This window comes from Amblyomma maculatum, chromosome 11, assembly GCF_055883805.1.
Source record: "Amblyomma maculatum isolate TAMU_Amacu chromosome 11, ASM5588380v1, whole genome shotgun sequence".
NCBI classification, from domain to species: domain Eukaryota; kingdom Metazoa; phylum Arthropoda; class Arachnida; order Ixodida; family Ixodidae; genus Amblyomma; species Amblyomma maculatum.
Genome location: NC_139354.1, coordinates 23,635,116 through 23,651,322, shown reverse-complemented (window position 1 = coordinate 23,651,322; position 16,207 = coordinate 23,635,116). Strand labels below are relative to the sequence as shown.

The window sequence follows — 16,207 nt, the reverse complement described above, 5'->3', positions numbered from 1 at the left end:
TACGTCATATCATCTGGGCCCTAAACAGCTGCGAGTATCGTCTACGGAGGACACAATACGGGCCAGCGATCCTAATAAGGCACCTCTGACAGCTGTTCGCACTATATAACTCAAGATTACAGAACGATACGATCGCAAAATAGCAGCGAGCCGTCCAAGCTGCGGCTCGACTTCTCGTAAGAGGAAAAAGCGGCATCCAAGAAGTAAAAGAAAAAAAAAAAATCTGCCGACGCCGCGGACCTCGACGGAGGGCCCCTCGACGAGCTACGCGGTGCTCGGGCTACGTGCGACGATGATGGCCGCACTCGAGAAAGCTTTCACCCCGTGTCACGCCAAAGCTGGGCAAGCACACATCTCCACAAGGGCGACGGTCGGCGTTTTTCTGTCAAGGTGTTTAAACGCTCAGTTGGGTTACTGATGCTCCTTTCACCTGGCAGCTAGCGGCATGACCCAGAAAAAAAAAAAGCTAGCATCCGCTTCTCTTTTTTGCTACTTTTTCCCCTCATCATCGCAGTCGCTTCTGGCATCTCGGCGTCCGGCGACATCTTTTCGCGGCTGATCGGCACATACACGGCAAATGGGCGCGTGTACCGTAGCACGAGCGAAATAGCGCCGACAACGTGAAGACATCGCGAGCACCAGGAGCGATCGGCTCCGACGATTGCAGACACCCGTTAGGCCTAGGCAGAGCATAGTACACACAACACGAAACACACACGGTAGTACGGATCGGCGCAGGGCCTCCCGTCTGGGACGTTTCGCTCACCATTGCCGACTTGTCACGCTCGCAGGCGTCGCCGGCGCCCGCTGGATCGTCCCCGGTCCGAGCTGGGCTCGAAAGCGGCGAAAAATACTAGGAATTGCCCCGAAATATTCGCGCTCTGCAAGGCTCGGCTGCTCGCAGCATTGGAGACCGCTCGCATCAACAACTTGTCACCATGGCCTTATTCGCGATTGGCTGCCGTGAGGTCACGTGACCGTCCCCGCACAGGCGTCTGTTTGTGGCCGTCGCCGCCGTGCGTGCGTTTTGCGAGATGTGAAGGGCGACTCGAGTCGCAAGGTTTTTGCTTAATTTTCGTGCACAATGCCGACGTTCCACTTAGTGCAAACACGATAAATAACTCTTTCCAATAACGGCTAACTTTTTCCAAGTGTGCACGCGCTTGAAAACCAAAGCGCGAGCTACGTGACGATGGCGGGTGTCTGAGGAATCAAATTTGAGAATAAATACCACTTCCGCTCTTTACAGGTTATTTATAAACGAATAAGGCCATAGATAAACTTCTAAACACCTATTTAGAACTGCAGGAACATTTTATTGTGTCAACATTAATGTGCAAACCCTTGATTTCGCGCGTCAAATGCCCGATGTGATTATTTGTGTTGTTTTTTATTATTCCAGCTGATCCACAGCTGACGCCGGGAAGGCAAAATGGTGGTACGATCTGCTCAGCACAGGTGAAAAAGCCACTACAAATCAACTGATTGCTTTAAAAATCTACATAGTACAACTTGAATATTATTTAATTTTTAAATATTTAAGCACTGGCAAATAAAATATGTAAAACAAAACAATCTTTTTGTAGCCTTTTTTTGAGCGTAATTTTAAGCGCACGGATGCACCGCAGCACCTTTTCTGGTATGTTTTGATCTTTATGTTTCTTTTTTCTTTTTCAGCTGCTTCTCCGTGTTGTTTAGAAACTGCGACATTTATCGCGATTAAAGCAGTCTAACAAATAAGTGCGAATGGTAAAACTAAAACTTATGGTAACAGTCTACACCTTGGAATCACTCTCTGGATCAAATCTTATGATTTGGTTCAGCCGCAACGATTAGCGACAAGCCGGTGGCGCAGCCGAATCCACCTGAAATGTGCGTGGCACAAGTTTCAAATCAGCATCTAAATAACTAGAAACACAAGTCTGTTGTCGACATGACAATACTGCGAGTCGGACTTTGTCCCGAGCTAACTGCGCCGGTCGTCGAGAAGCTACGAGCTGCGGGTATAAAAACTGTGCTCGACTACCTGTCATCAGAGCGTGAATCTGTCGCCGAACAAACCGGTCTCGCTTACAGCGATGTAATTCGAGTTCGACGTTCGCTGCAAGCTATCTACGCCACAAAGGTGCGCACAGGAAACGAGCTGTACGAGCAACTCCTTAAGAGCACAGCTATCTTTAGTACTGGAAGTAGCAACGTCGACAACGCGATTGGAGGCGGCATCTACACAGGCCGCATCACCGAAATCGTGGGCGCTAGCAACAGTGGCAAAACGCAACTGTGTCACAGCCTGGTCGCCAACGTCGCAGTGACCAGTCACTTTGGTGTTCTTTACGTCGACACCTTGTGCTGCTTTTCACCCGAGAGGCTGCGACAGGTCATCGCAGCGTCGCGCAAAGCCGGCGGCGACTACGTCAGAACAGAAACTGCTGCTCTCGCCAAGATTAGGCACGTCGTCGTCTGCGACCTACTCGAGGTCGTCCAGGTCGTCGACCAAGTGCGCGACACCCTGTCGTCTAAGAAAGGTGGTTCTTCCTCTCTATTGGACGTGAAATTATTGGTCATCGATTCTTTAACAGCCGCTGCCTCACCAATTTTGACCGGGGGCCAGTACATCGATGGGCTGTCTTTGCTCTCGCATCTGTGCATTACTTTGCAGCACCTTGCGGCGAAGTTTAGGATCGCCGTGGTGGTCACCAACGACTTCGTTGCCGGAGAAGCCGGCCTTATGAAACCGGCCATGGGCAAGCACTGGGAGGACGTGCCTTCGCTTTCGCTGGAACTGCGCCTTTTGGGCGATATTTTCGACGCTGGTGAAACGCGGGAGATGAAGGTGGTCAAGAGCAGCAACTGCAGCGCCCTTGGTAGGACGGTGCTGTTCAAGATCGCCGCCAAAGGGATCACTACTGCTGGTGTGACCTCGGGATGTGTTGCAAGCAGCACGGCTGCAGCTGCTGCTTCTTTTAACCAGTGACTAACTTTGAGAATGGAGGTTGAATCATCAGCACAGAATATCAAGGACAAGGCTATGTATGGGTCCTGCAAGTGCTGACCTCCAGCAGTGGTAGACTGCTGCTTATGTTAGGTTTATTCACTAGCCATTTGTTGAAATCACATGGTTAGCCTAGTTGTTGAAAGTCAGCACTTTTGGTATTTTAATTCTCTTCATTGTTATTGTGAGCTGCCAGTGAACATAATTGGCTATAAGCAAGTTCGGCATGCTGTGTGATACGTAAGCTGCCTCTCATTGTTCATTTAAATTTGTAGCAAATGTTTCTTCCTTAGTTTTCTGTATGTTTTATGGATACAAAATATAAGTGTAGTACAGGGAATTTGGCTTCTATGATGTATGAGTTGCAGTCAAAGCGCTTAACTGTTATAGTCCAGTGGCTAAATTCTTTGCTGGTGGGCACTTAATTGGCACCCTGAAGGCTTAACTCTGACACCGGCGTAAATGCTGATTATGGTGACACAGGCATCACATTGTTGTCGCCCACTGGCAACTCCACCATGGCTTTAGGAGTTGATAACTTTTCTTGTATGCTTTAGTTGCTGTGAGTGTGCGTCCAATAACGAAGAGTGGTGTATGTGATGTACAGCACCCAGTACAACAACTCTTTAAACACAAAGCCTTGAAATCCCTTTTTATTCAGTTCTCTGTTGCAGCACAAGTGTTTCAGAAGGGGGCGAATACGGGCTGGTTCGTACATGTTGAAGAAAAGAATAAAACAGTGCTATGCAAGACGGGACAAGAGAGGGGCAAGCACATGCGCTGACTAGCAACCAAATGATTTATTGCTACAGGAAGGCCAGCGTATAAAGAAAACGACACAAGTAAAACAAGAAAAAAAGGGAAACCGTAGAACCACACAACCCGATTGAAATCGAATGGCTTCACTGATTAAGATGTGCATGTTCCTTTGGGAAGAGAGTTATTAGCAGGCTTCTGGTGCAGGTGTCGCTTAGCTTTTGTATATTACAAGCCTCTGAAATGAGTCTCGAGGTCTCATCTTTATATTCGATTCGCAATCGTTACACTCTGCGCAATGCATTGCAAGACGGTTTCTGCGGGACTTGCTCTCAGTATCTTTTGCATGTTCCTATACTCTGTCATTAATGCAGTGTCCAGTCTCACCGATGTAGAAATGGCCACATTCTTCCATGCTGTGCACAACAGATATGAATGCACTCGGAACAATGAGCATCCTTCCTTTTTGTTCTGTCTGCATTTGTACATGATCATCCACACTTAAGTGGAACTGGGATGAACAAGAGACCGCATGTCCACCTTCATTTGAGTCCAGAGTGTCCTAGATGGCCACATATTGAAGGAACATGGCAGCTGATGTGAGGCACCACCTCAAGGTTCTTCTTTCTCTCGTCCACATTGCTTTGCTATTCGGCTGCATCAGCAGCATTGGCATGCCAAAGAGGGAGGCCACTTGTTTGCATGTTCACCCTAAGTGTAGATGACCCTGTACTATGTATAGTATGGTCTACTGTTAAAAGGAGCACGAGACTGCGTGACCGCCAGTGTTTATAAAGCACTCTCAAAAGAGTGGGTGACAAACGATTGCACAGGATGCATGCACAGTAGGTACAGCTGGCATCTCTTCCCGAGCATGCAGATGATGCCACCCATTCTCGCTAGTTATCAGCGGCAGTGCTCTGCAAAGTGTTTAAGCCACGCTATCCCATGTTCCCTTTAATAGTGGACCGTACTGTACATTCCACATTGTTTGGCGTTTTATTTTGTCATTTGATGATCTTTCATCTGCTTTCCATGTATTTCTTGCTGATTTTTTCAGACACACGTGCAGCAGCAGTTCTCAAAAGTGCAGGCTAAGATTCTAAATATATTTAGGCTGATTTTGTTTTGTCCTTGTTTGCTATTTTTTAATGGGCTTTACTGACTTCAGCTTATATTTAGATGGCACGTTTTGGATATATGAAACTCAGCTCTTGTACAGGTTTCAGGGGCGATCCTTTTCTTGAACTTCGCAGACTATTAGGCTAGTTGATTCTCTGGAATCGTTGCTAGGCATTTATACTTGCAGAAGGGGATTTCCCTCGTCATATGTCGATGACAATTGGCAGAGGCTTCGCTGATTCTCTGCCAGAGCCTTAGTATATAATTTGTGATATTTATTAGATTCCCCAAGGTGTGAGCCTTGCACTGCTTTTTTCACTATGACCGCCCTTGCTCCAAGATCTCTATGCCTTGTAACTGGATGCCCGCTGAGTTAGACCACGCTTTAGTTAAAGGAGCTGAAATGTGAAGCCAGCACTAAAACTTAGTGCTTAGGTTTTATGTCTCTAGGCATACTACAAACCAGTTTTCATTGAGGTGCAGGATAGATTTCAACTGCTTGATATTGCTGATATTTTCTTTTCAAGTTACTCAGCTCAGTTTATTTTGTAGCCACAAATAAGCATTAGAAAGCTATTGCTAGGTTCGACTGTGAGCTTACTGTCATCTTTCTCACTGACGTGTTCTCCTCCCCTTCTCTCTTGACGGCACTGGAAGTGTTGATACATCAAGTAAATGGCAATAAAAGCAAGCTCATAAAAGAGATGGTAGGGATCTAGCCATATAGTCTACAGGTCAGTGGTTCAGTTTCATGTTCAGCATCCTTCGTATGCATGTTTCTTTTTCGTTTTGTTACCCGTTGACACCTGACGGACAGCACGTGGCTAGATTTTGCTAGGACTTTGCTTGTATTCAGTACAAGTCTGAAGGTTTAAAAGAAACACTACTTTTTGTAGAGACCTTCTTGGCGTGGTAATAGTTGCTGTGACTAAGATACTTTGTGGTGTAGCATGTGCTCAAACAATGACTTCATGTTCTGGTTGAGGCACACACCGAGGCCTGCTTTCAATTGTGTCATATGTTCCTACTTTGATATCTTTTCCAAAGTGAGATTTCACTTCCTTCAAAGCTGTTTTAGGCTGTGCAAATTTTTCTTCAAAAGGCTGACTTCAACTCTGCTACAGCCATTAAAACCTTCATGGCTGCAATGTGTAGTTAGTCTGTTTGAATGTTCTATTCAGGTACAGACATACAATCATGACATGGGGGATAGCATGCGTGTCCAGCTCCTTTTTTTTTCCTGCGTGCCTTTTCTGCATTGTTTCGTTGAAGTACCATGAAGTATGTTCTAATCTTTTTTTACCACTTTGGAGGTGGTACCTCTCACATTTGACTGCGTGCTACCAAACATGTGCCTTCTACTTTTCTGAAACAAAGTTTTCATCACCCCTCCCCCCCAAAGAACACCGAAATTTGAGCCAAAATGGTCTTTTAGTAAAAGGACCACCATTTGTTGCCAGAGAAGAAATTCATTGTGGAATTCAGACTAGCTTACATGCTGCAAACCATGTCTGGTTCTGTGGCATTCTGTTGACAAAATGTCAGACTCGTCAGGAGTGAAAGATTGCGGTCATCTTGCGGTGAGTGTGACTCGCCCGAGTTCACTAGTGGGTTAAGAAGCACCCCGTTGCATGTTACAGCCATCTTTCTTTCAGTTGCAGCACTCACTGCCATGTTTGTGGAGCTTTGACACTGTCCAGTTTATATTTTATTCCTGCTTTTCATTCTTTTCTATCTGCACAGCAATGTTCCATGCATAGTTTAAGAATATATCCAGTATTTGCTCAGCTTTGTAACAGTTGTGACTTACCTTCTTACGTGGTTGCTGGCTTGGTGGTCTCCCTGAATGTCTCAGCACCCAAACCCTGTCATTTCTTACACAGTGATTGTTGCCATGTGATTGCTCAGTTGTCATCAGCTGATGAGTCAGCACTACGATCATCAGTGTCATAATGATCAGAGATGTGCCCACATCGAGGTACTCATCTAATCTGCATTAAGCTTCTCAAATTGTTGCTTTGTCAATATTGACGCATTTAAAACACTAACATCTGTGACATGGTAGAACTAAATGGCAAGCAGTCCTTGTAAGAGGTTACATCCCAGCTGACAGAAGTGATCTGTCTGGTTCTCAAGTCTGTTGTTCTTCACTCCCTCTGGGCAGCGGACTAGCACGTGCTGTTGTACTTATGGTTCTAGCTTGCATCATGCACCTCTATCTGATGTGGCTTCACTTTCGGTCGTTCTCTTCTGCGTGAACTTGATGGGCACTGGCTTTTGATTTTACCTGACTCTGTTAACAGTGACAATGGCATCATCTCAGAGCTCCTTGTGACACCCAATCTAGTAAAGAGACGTATCTAGCGAATCATTATTCAATCTGATCGGCTCTGTTCCCTTGCCCTATGGCGGCAATTGTTAGTCATTGTTTTCTGCTACGTTTAGCCACATATGTACTTTTCAAATTTTTTTGCTAGTGTTTCTATTGTCACACTCAAAATTCTGATCATCAATCTGTAAAGGACTTTACAGCAGCTGCCAGTCCTCACTTGACTTCCAAATTACTATGTGCTTCATTTTAACTAGGCAAATGACACTGTATCTTGAGTCATCAGCATTAAAACCTTTGAAATATTTGACCCTGCCTTTAAACAATACAGTTAACTCCTTTTAAGGTGAACTCCGTTAAGATGAATTCTTAGATAAAATGAAAAGTGTTAGACCCTTTGGTTGGTTCTGGTTGGTTGGTGATTGTGAGCCACAGTGGCTCTCTGTCATGACATGCTTCTGCGCAAGAAAGTGCACCCCCATATGATGACTTCCGTGCACCATCGCAGAGAGCTGTGGGAGCACTGCTTTATGGGAGCGCGGTTTCTTGGTGGGGAAGCTTCCTTGCTGGTACGGAAAATGCAGGACATCATTGTGCCTGCACCGGTGGAAGTCTGAGATTGTACGTGCGCCATGTACCACGCACTTCCTTCTACACACTATATATAAGGGCGTATGTGCAAAGTGTGCTCGATCGCTGAATTTATGCTTAAAGGAGTGTAGGTACCGAATTCTAGTGGAATTTTTCTTGTTAATGATGCGTAAGGCATTCTTGTATGTAGGTCTGCACGCAGTTTTCGTCTGTGACTGCTAAATATTTTATAACCGAATTTTCTTTTCTCATGGTTTCGATTTCAGCAGCCGAGAGATGGCTGTGATGTCACAATCAGCTCTTGATGCGCATCATAAAAAAACGGCGGATCAGCAATATAATCGCTGATTCTTCACTTGTAGTGAGGCAGGCTGGCTTCATCATTGTAGTGAATTCAAACGACACAGCAATGATTATATCGCTGTTTTCATCCCTCACATGACCTAAACTCGACTTTGACGTCACAGCCATCGGAAACTGAAACTGAAACAAATGAGAAAAGAAATTCGATTATAAATTATTCAGCAGTCGTAGGCAAATATGACGGGGTGATCCACGCACAGTAATGTCTTGGGCATCATTGCAAAGGTTATAACACGAACCCAAAAATTGGCTGTCTATAGTCCTTTAAGAACTTCAAGGCCACATTTTCAACTGACGCGTCACAACACGTGCTATCGCAGCGCAAAGATGGCCAGATATCAATGCTAAATGCATTTCCTGTGACATATGGGAAATCATGTGGTGTACCTGTCCATGGAGTGGGTAGCAGCTAGGCTGCAGGCTGTATGTTAGTCTTCCAGCTAAATCTGAATGAACCAGCTCCAGTGGTGTCGCAATCTGTTCATGTTGCTTTGCTTTGTAGAGAACCACTCCTCTTAAATTTTTCTGGACCGCAAACACCACTTTTATTCTTCTTATTCATTTTTATTGGTACCAACATTTTATAGTGAAAGCTGTTATTGGCCAACTTTATTGCCACTGCAGGAAAGCCACAGCTGGATTAGCAAAAGGGCTGGGAAAAAGCTTAGTGTGTGGTTACCATGGTGATGGGCACACGTGCTTAATATAAATGTCAAGGTAAATTGGTTTATAAGAAAGGAAAGGCAGTTATTTGTCATACTTTTCGATGGACAGCTCAACCGCACAGTAAGGGATGGAAAGAAGGCTAGGTTGGAAATAAGAAAGAGAGAAAGAGGAGCTGGGTAGTGGATGGCTACGAAGTAACTTCGACCACCTGGGAATATTTAATGTGCACTGGCATAGCACAGCACGTGGACGCCTTCCCATTTTGCATCCATCGAAACTCGGCTGCTACTATCAGGTTTGAACCTGGGAACTGCTATTCAGTAGTCAAGCATCTTAGGCACATGTATACCACTTGTTGTAAGAAGCAGAGGAGAGGGAAAGCCTAGAGTGACAGTCAGTTGATGCGTAGGGAAGAATCACTGTTGAGTGCTAGACTCAATGATATGCTGTGTAATCGCCTGTTTAACGCGATGCACCACCGCGGAAATTTATAGCCAGAGCCACAACGTGCCTGCTTCCTACTTGTTTACTGTCTTGTAGCAGTCACTCCAGCACTGTTTAGCAAATGGTTTGCCATGAATTCTGTGCAGTGACGACTGTGTTTAGGCATGAAATCTGAACGGTGTGCCAGAAGTACAATTGAGCCAGAGACGACATAAGAACGAGCATTTTTGTGCGTGCGTGTGAGTAGTGAAGCTAAAATAAGCCTTTGAAGTGGCCAACAAGGCTCTTCAGAGGCACCTGTGAGATGCCAAAACAGAAATGCAACTTTTGACCTCTTGTGCGCTAATGCCAATCAGCTTTTGCTGAATACAGTTTTAAGCCAGTAAGCTTAGCTCATAATTTTATGCCTTTTCTACACAGTACTAGCATTCTATGGCAAATTTTTGTAATGGAGAAATGGCTACTATTTAGTGCTACTGTACTAAGCATGTACTGAAACTTGTGGTGCGAGCAAAGATAAATAAATCTATTGTCCTCGAACATTTTTCACTCATTGCTCAATTAAAACTGCCAGGTATGACGTGTGCCTGCAGACGCAGTTTTCATTCCTCCCTGAAGCAGAATGCGGGATTGGACTCGCAATGTAATGTCATGCTCTGTTCACTTACGCTCGCGCCTATACATATCCTACTACATTTCCTAAACAGCGGAATTAAAACTCTTTCTTTGCATGAGCCTTCTTTTGTTATTTTAAGGAACTAGCGCCACATGGTGTCTACAACTCCCAGCATGAGAGAGAAGAGATGACGACGACACAAGATGCGACTCGTGCGAGGAAGTGACAGGTAAGACAAGAGTGACATTTAGTACAGAGATCGGCGGAGCGGCATTGCAGGATGGGTGGTCAAGGAGCTGCGGCTTATGGCATTCTGCCTGGCCTACGACTCGGGATACCACACCTAGGAGTGGCCACAGAGCTCCTGCAGATCGCGTCCCTCCTGTCCTACAACCCGGGTGACTAGACCTGGGAGTGGCCGACTCCTGTTGTGCTCCTGGAGCACGTAGCCAGCACGCACATTCTGCATCATGATGGGTGTGCTGGACAGACGCACCTAGAAATCAGGCATCCCTACTGCATGACGGCAGCTTGAGTTCTCTCGCTTCGGCCGAGCGTCTCCCGCCGCCAAGCCACTTGCTGACCTGACCCAAGCGCCTGTGGACACCGGGCGTTCCAGACACTCCAAGCCCAAGCAACCAGGAGCGTCCGCATGGACATCATTAGCGTCTGGTGACTGTTATTAGTTCGTATTCATATTCGTTCTGTCTGTTAAGCTCATTACTTTTTTATTCATTGTTTTTTGTCTAGCCTAGTGTGTTTATAAAAAGATATGTTCCTGGTTTGACCGGTCTGGTCGTGTGTTTGTTTTCTCCCACTAAACCAAACCCTTTGATTGGTATGTGGGTTTTAAAGAACCTCTTCACAGTTATATATATGTCATGTGTTCTGTATGACCAGCACCAAGATGCCATTGGATGTATATCGGGGTATGCTGTCATCGCGTTATTTGCAGCTAGAGCCATCTGTGGATTGATTCTTGTGTGTTGTAAGCTGCTCTTACTGTACTGGTCATTTTCATCCCTTGTAATTCTGACTGAGTCATCTTTTACCACTGTGCTCCAAAAAAAAAAGCCTGTTAGTATTTGGCGACGAATATGTCATGGCGCAAGCTTTAATTCCCTTTGTTGCAGTATGTTCCGTGCTTGTCTCACAAACATGAATTTCTACTTGCACTAGAAGCATTTAAGTAGTTAGTGGTCCTCAATGAGAAAAAGGAGTCTGGCTTTTGCTGCCAGCCATCATTTCGTTTGAGCAGCCTGTGAGATTTACCTTCGACAAGCATCCCCACCACACTGAGGCACCTCTTGCTCTTACTGATCGCCTGTGACAGATTCAAGATAGTTTTGGCATGTAATAGGACATGACTCAAAAACATTGTGGTTTGTCAGCACACTGTATTGGGCGAGTTGGATGTGGTTTATCTTGATGTCCAGCTCAAAATACAAAGGAACAAGGAAAGTTCTTCTTGAGGACCAGTCAAAGAGACAAGGGACCAGCCTAAGCACGTTTGACTAAACAAAACAAGGTTAACGATAAATAAACGATACAGATCTTAGCAACAACAGTCAATCGCAGCAAAGCAGTGTCAAGACTTCGAAACAAAAGCTGTCAAAACCAAAATAACATAAAAAATAAGAGCACACAACAAGGTGAAAACCAAAAGTAACTAGCAAAAAAGCAATAGCAGTCAATCCCTCATAGCAAAAGCAGTGTCACATAACGAAGCAAAAGTAGTCGAACAAAAAAGCCGTAAAAAACCAAACCCAAGGGTAACTAACAAAAAAAAATTGTAGCAATAGCAGTCAGTCTCTCGTAGCAAAGGCAGTGTCATGTATACAAAACAAAAGCAGTCAAAACCTAAAATATTAAACAAGGTAAAATAAAAATTTAAAAAAAATAGAAAAAATATAAAACGCCACTACCACCAAAGCAGGTCGTCAGAAGCAGGTTACAAACAGTAGACACTGGGACACTCAATTCAGATCATTTTATCGAGGAAAGATACCTCACTGCTGTACAGCACAACAGAAGACTTACTGATACAGTCAGTCCCTCTTTATAAAATACGCTTCCATGATCTCACGTGTGAGTGAATTGCGGCTCTTGCCGAGAATCCTAATCTCATACAGCCGAGGCTGACAACCCCTGCAGGACACACGATGCTCATGCTGTACCCTGTCTTGTCTGTGTCTGTTCGCGCATCTATAAGATGTCTGAGCCACTGCATAAAGCTTAAGGCACCTATAGAATTGGAAACTAGCGACGTCTTGTACTTATTCTGTAGTGACATTTTCATGTAACTGTTGATACTTCAAAACATCTTTTCAGAGTTTTTATCTATTGCGTGTAAAAAGTGAGGATAAGTTCAGAAAGTATGCATGCTGCAAGAGGCCAGAATATTGGTAGTAACCCCATACCTTAGTGTCATCACTGTATCAAATGCTATACTAATACAATTTACATCATCCAGCACAATATTGACTTTTTACTCAAAAGGTGTTTTGTGTTTATAGGTGCCACAGCGATGTTGAATATGTTTGCTATCTGCAAAGGCAGGCTTGTGTTGCACAAGTCCCACAGGTGCGGTGGTAATGTGTGTGTAGCAAAACAGTTGTAGCTAGTGAGAAAAGAAGAATCTGATTTTGTAAATGTTTTTTTGTGCGTGTGACCTCCTATTTCTAGACTGTTTATGCAAGCAATCAGCTAGCAATAAATATTTCACTTCACAAAAACGAGCTAATTCATAGAACACAGACTATTGCTCCCACATATACAACACTGATCATATTGGTTAGTTATTTATTTCGTTGCATAAAAAGTGTAAAGGATGTATTATGTAATACAGTTAAGTAGCAATAAGCTTTTGAAAGGTCCTATTATGAAAATGATAATGATATTGTCATGTAAGTGCATACATCAATTGTGACAGAAATTCCAGACATGAAATAAAACATCAGAGCGATTGTAATGTGAAGGGGGGGCCTACTAAATTCCTACACTTTGAAAAGTGAAGAGGCACGCATATAATTCACATTGGAGTATGCAGTACACTCACAATAATCCAAACTAGGATCATTTGAACAAATTGCAATATTTTGATTGGCAGGGTATATTTTCAATTAAGTTTAAAGCCAATTAATTGGTACCACGTTTTGTCTCATCAATTCCCTTAAATTCTTCGTTTCCAGTAGCTCTGTGGCGCTCCAGACATACAGAAGAGTGGGGTGGGGTCCGAGTTTGGATACTGCACGATTGCGGCGCCGCGTGTGCCGGAACGCCTCACCAGTCTGCGAACTTGAAAAATAGAAAAAAAAGGATGAAGCAGATGGGGCGTGTCGAGGTCCAACTGGCACTCCAAGCAATCGCAGCGACCGGTCACCGCGCATAGTTACGCTTTCTGATCTTTCAGCCGGGTTGCGGCTGTCGGAAGCGAATTGACGAGCAAAGCTCAGCTGCGCGACGTCTTGTGCTCTGATTGGCGCGTCAGTTGTCTTTGTTCCTTCTCTCCGCCAGTGCGCAACTGTGCGTTTCCCTCGCTTCCGTTCATATGGTTCTTCCTGTGCTCACAACCTGATATGGCGCTGGGACAGGTAGGTCACCGCCGCTTGAGGGGCTAGCCTGCCCTAGAAGTTTTATCTGTTTAGGCCGTCATTGCACCCGCCACCGTTTCGGTGGTGGACGACGGCTGTTGTTGCGGCGCGCGTCTTTCTCTCCCTCTTACTTTTCTTTCTTCTCTATTTTTTCTCCAGCTGGACGACTGGAGTAAACATTTTGCTTTTCAGCATTATTTTAGCAAAATAGGCTTTGGTTATCCGCAGGGTTGGCGGCTGTGGCTTCGCAGACCATATCTGAGGCCAACCATATCAAGGTCATATTCTAGAGTCACAGCTGTGACTCTGAAGGGGCCACGTCGTTTCAGACGCTGCAGCGCGCATGACTGACCTTTCAGTTTTATATCAGGATGACGTCACACAGTTATAACGCCTACTCACATTTTTCTTCGATCTTCGAGTACGCAGTTCTGCGAAACCGTTACCGATTGAGGGTGCTTTATCGCACGAGTCTCTCTCTGTGAGGGGAAGCACCCTCACTACGCAATATTGCCGTTTGTAACGAGCTCTATAGCACCATGCGTCGCACTGCGAAAAGGGCTGCAGTGGAACATTGCGATTTTGGAGCAATTGTTGAACATCTCCAGAAGTGTGCGCAAAACAAAGCACTTGACAAATCAGCGAAAAATTGTCGTTGTCGCTTAACTTTCATCTCAAATATATAAACCCATTGTAGTGTTCATCAAAGTTGCTAAAAAGCTAACGGTTTTCGCTATTATTTCAGGGCCATTCAGTCATTCGAACTTTTGAATTCAAACATTGTCCCTGAAAGGCAAAATTATAGATTTTACTGTATTGGCAATGTGGCCACCACTTTCTCCTTTTAATTATTTACCTTCATTATTGACTTTTCTTGTCATGTAATATTACCACTAGTACAGTACGTGCCTGCACACGTACATCTTCAAAATATTCCATTTCAGCCTTGGTGTGATGCCATTGAACATCCCACATTCGTGCAAGGCCAACATAAATCAAGTACACTCTAATAACACACATAACGAAGCCAACGAACGATTTGGAGTAGTACTATGCACTGGAGATGGGTCCGAAAAAAACAACAAACAAAATTAAGCAGCTATCTGTGCTTTCGTTTTTTTTTTTTCTCTTTTAAGAAACCTGCTGTGTTGTCAATCATTCGGTTTACACCGCCGCTCACCTTTTGGCTCTCCTCCGCCGCCATGCCGGGTGGAGACAACTGTGTCGTCTGCTACGACGTCCGCCATTATGATGCCCACTCTGCAGTCCTCAAATGTCCACCTTTCAAAAGTTTCTGGGGAGAACATTGACTTGTTTTTAGCGCTTGAGTGGAAATAAAACTCAAATACTTTTCTGCTATGCGCATACCATTAATATATTACAGTACTTTAAAGCAAACTGCATTTATTCTTGTGTAGTTTTAAGGCGCATTTCTTGTAATTCAGGCAGAAATCTCCGGTAAATCTTGAAGGTGTCTTTTGTCAATTATTCAGCATAAAACTAATAAAGATCTCTTGCAATCACGTCGACCTATTCAATTAATCACCTAGCATGAAATCGCCGGTGAATAGCAAGTTAAGTGAACCCGTGAAATGGGAAATAATGGCGACCGTGACAACCCGCCGATGCCATTGAATGAAGAGCCTCTTGTAGCTGCGTTCTTGAATCGTACTTATCTGTATATATTGCACTAAAAAAATCAAAATGCAGGGCTTGCCATCACCGGAAGCTTTCGAAAGTAAACCGTATGCATCGACATAAGATTTTCCTAGCAGCCGGATATCGAAGGCGGGCTACAGCTAGCCTGTCGCTTCAAAACGACAACAATCAGTCCTCATTGGTGTGCTCCTCATGAGTCTGAATTTTATGGGAAGAAACTTGGTAAACCGTTTTACTGGGCAAAAACTGTTCTTTTTTGTTTACAGACAAACGCCTTAATATACCCAGAAATAGTCAGACAGTCGTACACAGCGAACAAAAATTTTGACGGAGTTTTCCTCACTGCATGTTTGAATGTTAGTTCTTGTTCGTATTACGCAGTTGCCTGTTATGATCTTTGTCTAAAATGGAATGTCTGACAAAGTTGTAACTTTTAACACTAAGGGAATAGTATGTCCACACTTAATATAACATCGGTAACTGACCAAAGCCAAGGTGCACTTTTCTCTCCATGAGACGAACGGCGAAGACGAGCGTGAAGGCTTTTGACCTGGGGAAAAGGGGGGAGGGAGGGGGGTCGACGGGAATATTCATCTTAGTTCGCTACAACTACTTAAACTATGCCAACAGCGTGTGTACTCCTAATGATGGCCACTACCACCTCGACGCATACAACACGTTGATCGACGTCCTCATTTCTTCAGGGCCTCGATCCATGGTGACAATTGTTTTACCACATTTCACTGAGTTCGGGGTTAGAGGTTGCTAAAGCTGGCATTCCACCCATTCTCCCTTTCCGCAGTTTGGATAACCTGCAGCTGCTGAAAGATTCGTCACATTTTATTTGTCTGTCGTTCCCTTTGTCTTGTGGGCCTGCCTTTAGGATATCACAAGTGCTGTGAGTGCACCATATCACATTCAACCAGATCTCGCCTCAGGCGCATCAAATAACTGTTACACTACAAGGCTTGATGTTAGCATAATGTGATGATATACGCAGGCAGGGGAAAAATATAATTGAAAGAGATTTAAAGTTATGCATCGGCGAAACACGAATATTGGTACTTAATAGCAGG

At 44.5% G+C, this 16,207-nt stretch overlaps 2 protein-coding genes across 2 annotated transcripts in view; one reads left to right on the top strand and one right to left on the bottom strand.

The window, feature by feature from the left end:
• Positions 1-972, bottom strand: part of LOC146173146 (uncharacterized) — a 54,704-nt gene extending 53,732 nt beyond the window's left edge. Inside the window, exon 1 of the mRNA XM_084584602.1 lies at positions 767-972. Within this exon, the coding sequence (XP_084440728.1) occupies positions 767-769 (3 nt within the window). The 5' untranslated portion in view covers positions 770-972. The remainder of the gene's footprint in view (positions 1-766) is intronic.
• A 677-nt stretch (positions 973-1,649) lies between these two features.
• LOC146173145 (DNA repair protein RAD51 homolog 4-like) lies at positions 1,650-10,593 on the top strand. The gene has a single exon (XM_084584058.1). It carries the CDS (start codon positions 1,934-1,936, stop codon positions 2,972-2,974), a length of 1,041 nt encoding a protein of 346 aa, XP_084440184.1. The 5' UTR covers positions 1,650-1,933; the 3' UTR covers positions 2,975-10,593.
• Positions 10,594-16,207: the final 5,614 nt, after the last annotated feature.

Bases quoted from the DNA above. Each gene is read 5' to 3' on its own strand.
- LOC146173145 (XM_084584058.1), top strand. From the start codon at position 1,934: ATGACAATACTGCGAGTCGGACTTTGTCCCGAGCTAACTGCGCCGGTC.